The following is a 9,734-nucleotide window of genomic DNA, read 5'->3' on the forward strand; positions in this document are numbered from 1 at the left end:
CTATCTGCAAATGAAAAATCTGAAAGCAGAGGACACAGCTGTCTATTATTGTGCGAGAGACACAGTGAGAGGAAGTGAATCTGATGCCAAGCAAAAACCTTCTCCTCCTCTGAGCAACTTTCGAAATTGGTTCAGAAAGTCAAATGTGGGCTTTTTAAAGAGAGAAGCAGAAGGTAAATCTCCGTATACAATTTGGAACCTTAGGTCTGATCTTCATAGAAGCCGTGTAGAAGGTGAATGACAATTCGATAGGTGAGAAGAAGGAAATCTCTAGGCTGTGGAACAAAATGGGTAAGGTAGTTTGTAAAAAGTAGCTTCCTATCTAATCCTAATGCAATCGACACTTATCCAATGGAGACAAAACATTGGTGTTGAACAAGAGCAAAAATTAATTATTACTGTTGCTCTTGCTACAATTTCATATCAAAGAAATGGATGTGCTGGCTTGGATTACTCCTTACTAAACGTTGGAGAGTGAATAAGACTTAAAAGCCTCCACTGTCTTGTTTAACAGGGAAACTAAAGTGAAAATACATATCCAATGGTCCCATTTTGTTCTTCTCTTCCTCTCAGCAGCTCTTCAAAATGATTCAGTCAAAGGAAATTGAGTATTTGAACTTAGAAGCAGAAGATAAATCTCCACGATTTCTCTTGGAACTTCAAATCTGATCTTTGTAGAAGCAGTGAGGAACCTTGTTAACACTTTCATGTTGAAGAAAAGGTAATATCCACATTGTGTAATGAGAAATATGGATTGATGTCCCACAGATCTTCCTTGATATTTTTGCAACTCTGACTCCCTTAAATTCTCAGGATTGGCAAATCTCCGTGTTTTATTATTTTTAAAAATGTTTCTCCATTTTTATTCTTTCTATATCTATATCTATATCTATATCTATATCTATATCTATATCTATATCTATATCTATATCTATATCTATATCTATATCTATATCTATATCTATATCTATATCTATATCTATATCTATATCTATATCTATATCTATATCTATCTATATCTATATCTATATCTATATCTATATCTATATCTATATCTATATCTATATCTATATCTATATCTATATCTATATCTATATCTATATCTATATCTATATCTATATCTATATCTATATCTATATCTATATCTATATCTATATCTATATCTATATCTATCTATCTATCTATCTATCTATCTATACATACACATACATACATACATGCATGCATACATGCATGCATACATGCATACATACATACATACATACATACATACATTCAACCACCTCAATCCTGAATTCTCTCCTTTCACTAGTAGTCAGCCAAGGGAGGTAAACATTGGTCACTGGAAGCCTCCTTTCCCATATTTCCTCTGAGAATTTGTATTTTGGAATGTCTTCCTGCCTTTCTGTGGTCGTTGGTTACTCCTGCTACAATTTCCTATCAAAGAAATGCACAAAGGGACATTTTAACACACACACAAACAAACACACACAGAGACACACACAAACACACACAAACACAGACCAGGGATGGGTTCTGGCAGGCACTACTGCCGGTTTACTCATGGACATGCTGTGTACGTATTTGATGTGTCCTGTGCACGCATGTGCAGTACAATAAAAATTGTTTTCCATATGAGAAGAAATGAAAAACAGGCTAGTGGCGCCTATGATGCTGCCTGGAGAACCGGTTCAGGGGAATGGCAGGCATGGGTCACTGCCAGTTCCAGCCAAACCATTACCACTTCAGCCAAACCGGTCAAAACTGGTAGGAAGGCATCACTGATACACACTCACCGAGAGTATTTATTCCTCATTGTGAAGTCATGGCTGAGTTGAACATTAAATATGAGCCAACAGTGTGCGGTGGCAGCCAAAAAAGCCAACACAATCCTAAATTGCATTAACAGAAGGCTCCAATCAAGATTACATGAGGTAATAATACTACTCTATAAAGGCTTATAGAACACTGCATTCAGTTTTGGTCACCACACTATAAAAAGATGTTGAGGCTCTACCATGTGTGCAAAGACCAACCAAGAATATTAGGGGACTGGAGGCTAACACATATGAGGAACAATTGCAGGAACTGGGCATGTCTAGTTGAATGAAAAGAAGGACCAGGGGAGACATGATAGCAGTCTTCCGATATCTCAGGTGTTGCCACAAATTAGAGGGAGTCAAACTAAGGAGCCGAGGTGGCGCAGTTGTTAGGGTGCAGTACTGCAGGCCACTTCAGCTGACTGTTATCTGCAGTTCAGCGGTTCTAATCTCACCGGCTCAAGGTTGACTCAGCCTTCCATCCTTCCGAGGTGGGTGAAATGAGGACCCAGACTGTGGGGGCGATATGCTGACTCTGTAAACCGCTTAGAGAGGGCTGAAAGCCCTATGAAGCGGTATATAAGTCTAACTGCTATTGCTATTGCTAAAATATTTCCTCAGAGCAGGGGTTTCATAGTTCTCCTTGCATACTCCCTGCACAATTGATTTTTATACAGGTTTCCAGTCTAACTGCTACTGCTATTGCTAAACTATTCTCCAAAGCATCTGAGAGTAGAACAAGAGGAAATGGGTGTAAACTAATCAAGGAGAGAAGCAACCTAGAAATAAAGAGAAAATTCCTGACAGTGAGAGCAATCAACCCATGGAACAGAAGCTGCCTTCAGAAGTCGTGGGAGGCTCAGCACTGAAGGCTTTAAAGAAGAGACTGGACTGCCATCTGTCAGAAATGGTGTAGGGCATGTTCTATCTTAAAAATATCTCCTTCCAAACTTTTTATTCCACATTCACATCCTCTCCTTTTGAACCACTTTTGAGAATTTCTGGAATTTTGCAAGTCTTTGTTTTAATTACTCTAATATGTAACTGCTTTTTTTCCTATGAAATTATAGCTTAAAGAAAAGGAGTTTCCCTTCGCTTTTATTAAGAGTGGCATGTTATGAGAAAATCAGCCATATAAACTGTGAGATTAATGCACTGAGGGAACCTCTTTATAACCATAAATATGTAAATGAAGGCACAATTTCCCCTTTAAAGGAGCCGCTTGGTTTCCCTTTTCAGGCTACACCCAACCACACAAAGTTTGTGCACTTTCCTCAATCCATTCCTATCCATTCCTTTCATTGGTTACAGGGAGCAAAAAATGATCCTGTGGCTGAATTTGGTGCCCTTGTTAATGTTCCTTCAAGGTAGTTTTTTCTCCTCTTTAAAGAATTTCTGTCCATATTCTCTTTTTGTATATAGAAGATTTCATTGAAACACTTTTGCTTTTAGGTGTCCGATGTGAGGTCCAGTTAGTGGAGTCTGGAGGGGATGTGAGAAGACCTGGGGAGTCCCTCCATCTCTCCTGCCAAGCCTCTGGATTCACCTTCAGCAGCTATCACATGGGCTGGTTGAGAGAGGCTCCAGGGAAAGGCCTGGAATGGGTGTCTTACATAGGTACATCCTCATCTCCAATTCACCACTCAGACAAAGTCAAGGACCGCTTCACCATCTTCAGGGATGATTCTCGCAGCCAGAGGTATCTGCAAATATACAATCTGAAAGCAGAGGACACAGCTGTCTATTACTGTGCGAGACACACAGTGGGAGGAAGTGAATCTGATGCCAAGCAAAAACCTTCTCCTCCTCCGAGCAACTTTTGAAATTGGTTCAGAAAGTCAAGTTTGGGCATTTAAAGTGAGGAGCAGAAGGCAAATTCCCATCTACAGTTTGGAATGTTAGATCTGATCTTCTAAGAAGCCATGTGGAAGATGACTGACATTTTGATAGGTGAGAAGAAGGAAATCTCCAGTCTGTGGAAGAACCTGGATAGATTGTAAAAAGTGGCACCTCTGTCTTGACTATCCTAAGGACTTGCCTGTAATCTCAAAATTGTTGCAAATGTTTTTATTATGTCAATGAAGCAGTTATCTGATATATTAGAAAAGATTTTGAAGAAATAAAGAAAAGTAACTGACAAAGAACTACAAAAATGATGCTATAGTGACTTCCTGCCTAATCCTATGGAGATCCACACTCACCCAATGGAAACGAAGGGGTTGAACAAGAGATGGTGTGGAATAATTATCCTTGAAAACGAGTCCAAAAGTGGTACACAATAGGTTTTGGTAAATGAAGCATCATTAGCAATTGGAATAGCACTTATATGTTGCTCTGTAATGCTTTACAACATTCTCTAAGGTGTTTACTAAATATTACTTTTTTCAGCCGAAAATGATGGTTTAGTGAATTAGGATTCACAATCCAGAGAGAAGTTTGGACACTTTTCTTCTCCAAATCCAATTACAGATTTTGTTGGAAGAAAATGAAAAGTGGGGGAGGGGGGAAATAGCTTGAAAACTCCAGTTTTATCTTTACTGTTTACAAGGTGGTCTGGTTTTAGAAACAAACTGGAATTAAAAATAATCCATTACTATCATGGTAGAAAAGAGGAAATGAAACTATAGCATAATGCTTCTAAATATCCAAACTGCCATATAGATAGTGAACAAACATTAGGAAGGTGTCTCCCCTCCTCACTTTGGTATTTTTATATTTTTTAAATAATCATTTTTTTATTTTTTACTAAACAAGCAACAGACAAAAATGATCATCTTACATTAAATTTTGTAGAAAGTGTGTCAATTGGTTACAATTAGCTTTTGTGCATGAAAAAATCGGTTCCACCACAAAACCGCGTTCAACTAAAGCGCGCTCGATGAAACCGCGTAGCTGATGTCATCACAGGGCGACAACAGCGCGGAGACAGAAGCACGCTGTAAACACTAAACCTAAAATTAACCCCTAAACCTAAACCTAACCCCCCTAAACCTAATCCTAAACCTAACCCTAAACCTAATCCTTAACCTAACCCTAAAACCTAACCCTAAACCTAACCCTTAACCTAACCCTAAACCTAATCCTAACCCTTAACCTAACCCTAACCCTAACCCTAACCCTAACCCTAACCCTAACCCTAACCCTAACCCTAACCCTAACCCTAACCCTAACCCTAACCCTAACCCTTAACCTAACCCTAAAGCTAACCCTAAAGCTAACCCTTACCTTAAGTTGAATCGGCTTGCTTTCAAAGCGCTATTTAAAGCACCCTTCTTTCTCCGCGCTCGCTGTTCTCGCCCTGATGATGACATCAGCGACGCGTTTTAATCGGGCACGCTTTAGTCAAGCACGGTTTTGTCGTGCCACGGAAAAAATCACACAAATGAATGGATATAAATAAAGAAAACATAGTCATAAACACACAGAAAGAGTACATATAAATGGGGAGAGTAGGACAGGGAGGTAGGCACGCTGGAGTCTTTATGCACGTCCTCTTAGGGACCTCTTAATGAATGAGTAAGGTCCATGGTAGTCAGTTGAAGGTAAAAGCTATGGGGGTTAGAGGAACAGGTTTGGTGTTCTAAGAAGCCCTGTGGAAGATGATTGACATTTTGATAGGTGAGAAGAAGGAAATCTTCAGGCTGTTTGAACAAACTGGGTAGTTTGAAAATAAAATCGTTTCCCACCAAATCCTATCGTAATCAATACTCACCCAATGGAAACAAATCATGGGTGTTTAACAAGAGACAGCAAGAATGATTGTCCTAAAAAAAAATGATTATAAAAGTTATACAGAACAGATTTTGAGGAATGAAGTAGCAAAAGCATTTTTATAGCACTTCATGGTACCTTCCAGACCTCTCTGATCAGTTTAGAGAGCCAGGGTGTTGAACAAGCGAGAGTAAGAATGATTATCCTAAAAAAATGATTGTAAAAGTGGTAAAGAACCGTTTTTGTTGAATGAAGTAGCAAAAGCATTTTTATACCACTTGATAGTACTTTGCAGACCTCTCTGAGCAGTTTAGAGAGCCAGGACATTTCCCCCCAACAATCTGGGTCCTCATTTTACCAACCTTGAACGATGGAAGACTAGGTTAACTTTTAGCCAGTCAGGATCGAACTCCTGGCAGTGTGCAGAGTCAGCCTGCAATGCTGCATTCTAACCACTGCGCCATGGCAAATACCCATGCAACCCTCACTACATACATTGATATAAGCCACATTTGACTTAGCAGTAGATGTGCTTTGCGAAATATACAGGAAACTTTATTATTTGTAAAATATAATGTTTGTTTGTAGAAATAATTAATTTAGAAGAGATGAATATCTTCTCCATCTATCTTTTCTTTCATTCCAACTCTGACTTACTAATTGTGCCTCAAAAAGCATTTGGTTTTAGTGGTTCTTTTCAAAGGTTAGGGGAGAGAATGTGAAAAGCTTCTACTGAATATACACATGAACTGTCCCCAGCTGAGCCCTTTCAAAAGCTATAATTGCAGGTGCCTTGCCTCTCCCTTTGAATCATGGAAAAGGGGTGAAACTTTGCAAGCCTTTTTTTTAAAATTACAATAATATAAACCTGCCATTTCTGCTAAAAAGAGAAAGAGTCTGACTTCACTTATTAAGACTGGAATGTTTTCTGAAAGTCCCCCATGTAAGGAGACTACAAGGAAAACTTTGAGATTGTTGCACTGAGGGGACCTTTTATTTGGAGGGATGTGTAAATGAAGTCAAAATTTCCCCTTTAAAGGATCCACTTGATTTCTTTTTTCAGGCTACACCCACCCACACAAAGTTTGTGCACTTTTCTGTATTCTTCCCTCTCAATTCCCTCCATTCATTACAGGAAGCCAAAATGATCCCATGGCTGAATTGGGTGTCCTTGTTAGTATTCATTCAAGGTATTTTTTTTTTCTCCTCTTTAAAGAATTAACTTCATTATTTTTCTTTTTGTATATAGAAGATTTCATTGAAAAACTCTTGTTTTTAGGAGTTCAATCTCAGGTCCAGCTAGTGGAGTCTGGAGGGAATGTGAGAAGACCTGGAGAATCCCTCCGTCTCTCCTGCCAAGCCTCTGGATTTTCCTTCAGCAGCTACTGCATGCACTGGATGAGACAGGCTACAGGGAAAGGTCTGGAATGGGTGGCCGCCATATGTACAGGATCATCTCCTTTCACTTCCTACCAAGACAAAGTCAAGGGACGCTTCACAATCTCTCGGGATGATTCTCGCAGCCAGCTGTATCTGCAAATGAAAAGCCTCAAACTAGAGGATTCTGCAGTTTATTACTGTGTGTGAGAGAGACACACACAGTGAGAGGAAGTGAATCTGATGCCAAGCAAAAACCTTCTCTTCCACTCAGCCACTCTCCGAAATGATTCAGTCAAAGGAAGTTGTATATTTGAACTTAAAAGCTGAAGATAAATCTCCATCATATGTCATGGAACCTCAAATCTGATCTTTGTAGAAAAAGTGTGGAACCTTGTTAGCACTTTGATGTTGAAAAAAGGTAATCTCCATATTGTGTAATGAGAAATACGGATTGATGTCCCACAGATCTTCCCTGATATCTTGGAAACTCTGAGTCCCTTGATTCTCAGTTTTACCAAATACCCATGTTTTATTTTTTGAGACATGTTCCTCCATTTTAATTCTTTCTATATCAATATATGTATTCAACCTCCTCAATCCTGAAGTTCTCTCCCCTCAGTAGTATTGAACCAAGGGATGTAAACATTGGTCACTGGAAGCCTCTTCTTCCATAAACCTTCTGAGACTCCATTTTTTAAACTGCCTTCCCGCCTTGATATAGTCTCTTGATTAATCCTGCCGTAATTTCACACCAAAGAAATGGATGGGCTGACCTGACTTACTCCCTAACAACCTTTGGAGAGTAAATAAAACTTGGAGCCATCCATCAACTATCTTGCTTAAGAACAAAATGATTTCAAAATCACGTCTGTAAATTCTGTCTGAAAAATCTCTAAAGGAATGCACTGAGGGGCTTTTTTATCCCAATCAATATGTAAATCAGAACATGGTATACCCTTTAAAAAAACTGAAGTAGCAAAATGAAGTAGCAAAAGCATTTTTATGGCACTTCATGGTAATTTTCCCTTTAAATAAGCTGCATGGTTTCCCTTTTCAGGCTGTACCCACCAACACAAAGTTTGCACAGTTCCTAAATTCCTTGCTTTCTATTTTCCTCCATTCGATAAATGGAGCGAAAATGACCCCATGGCTGAATTTGGTGTACTTGTTGGTGTTCATTCAAGGTAAATTTTTCCCCCTCTTTAAAGAATTTCCTTCCATATTCTCATTTTTGCATATAGAAGGTTTCATTGAAATGTTTTTTGGGAGGCCAATCTCAAGTCCAGTTGGGGGAGTCAGGAGGGGATGTGAGAAGTCCAGGACATTCCCTCCATCTGTCCTGCAAAGCCTTTGGATTCACCTTCAGCAACTATAGCATGGGCTGGTTGAGACAGGCTCCATGGAAGGAACTTGAATGGAAGGCTGCCACAAACTCTGGTTCCAGTAGGATATACTACTCAGACAAAGTCAAGGGGAGCTTCACCCTCTCCAGAGATGATGCCAAAAGCCAACTGCATCATCAAATGAACAGCTGAATGAAGACACAGCCGCCTATTACTGGTTGAGAGACACAGGGAGGAGATATGAATCTGAGGTGATGAAGGAACCTTCTTTTCCTCAGAGCAGCCCTTCAACTTCTTTTAGCCAAAAACGATGGATTAGTGAATCCAGAGAGAATTTTGGACTATTTTGTTCTGGGAATCCAATCAGAGAGTTTGTTTGAAGAAAATGAAAAGTGGAAAAAAACAGTTCGTTTTAACATCACTTTTTACAACTTGGTCTGGTTTTAGAAACAAACTGGAATTAAAAATAGTCCATTACTATCATGGTAGAAAAGAGGAAATGAAACTATAGCATAATCTTTCTAAATATCCAAACTGTCACAAAGATATTGAGTAAATTTTAGGAAGATGCCTCCCCTTCTCACTTTGGACACTGGGGGGCAGTGTTGTCCCATGAAATTCCTCTGCACTCAGTTGGGGATGGGCTAGGGAATAAAACAAGTGTCATTATATATTGTATCATTTCTAAGACATGTTTTTTTTATTAATGTCTAAGGTAAATTTCACATGTTGGGAGGTTATAATCCTCACCATCAAGCTCAGAAATTTTGGTAAAAGGATGTATCATTGGTCTTTGTATCCAAAGATGTTTCTAGAATATATTAAGGTACTTTAGACCTTTGCTGAAAATGAGAACTACACAAAGGGACATTTTACCATACACTCACAGGGAGTATTTATTTCTCATTGTGAAGCCATGTCTGAGTTGACAATTAAATGTTAGCCTACAGTGTTCGGTGGCAGCCAAAAAAGCCAATGCAATCCTAAATCGCATTAACAGAAGGCTACAATTAAGGTCACATGAGGTAATAATACCACTCTATAAAGCCTTAGTAGGACCACATCTAGAAGACTTCATCCAGTTTTATATTATATTACATTATATATATATTACATTATATAAAGCGATTGAGAGTCTAGGAATAATGCAGATTATTATTGATGAGTTAAAAAAACAATCTAATAAGCGAAGAATATCCCACAGGCTTCATCAATTTCTTATGTCTGTGTCTTTTCTTTCATTCAACTCAAATTGTCTTACAAATTGATGCCTCATCATTTGGTTTGAACTCATGTTTTGGTGTTTTTGTCAAGTGGACATACTAAGGGGAGGAAATGTAGGGAGGAAAAATCTAATCAATTCATTCGATTTCTGAGTGATCTTCTATTCATGTTCGATCTCAAAATATCTACTTCCAAAAATTTTATTGCACATTCCCAAGCTGTCCTTTTGAATCACTTTTGAGAATTTCCGCAATTT

General features: G+C 38.7%; 1 protein-coding gene across 1 annotated transcript; it reads left to right on the forward strand.

Moving 5' to 3' along the window:
• The first annotated feature begins 287 nt into the window (after positions 1–287).
• On the forward strand, positions 288–7,283 carry LOC106542011 (uncharacterized). The gene is made up of 4 exons (XM_087712193.1): positions 288–291; positions 3,243–3,583; positions 6,595–6,721; positions 6,811–7,283. Exons 1-4 carry the CDS (start codon positions 288–290, stop codon positions 7,116–7,118), a joined length of 780 nt encoding a protein of 259 aa, XP_087568319.1. The 3' UTR covers positions 7,119–7,283.
• The last annotated feature ends 2,451 nt before the right edge of the window (positions 7,284–9,734 follow it).

This window comes from Thamnophis sirtalis, unplaced genomic scaffold (assembly GCF_051295495.1).
Source record: "Thamnophis sirtalis isolate CommonGarterSnake01/CBP01778 unplaced genomic scaffold, rThaSir2_p1.2 scaffold_4, whole genome shotgun sequence".
NCBI lineage: Eukaryota > Metazoa > Chordata > Lepidosauria > Squamata > Natricidae > Thamnophis > Thamnophis sirtalis.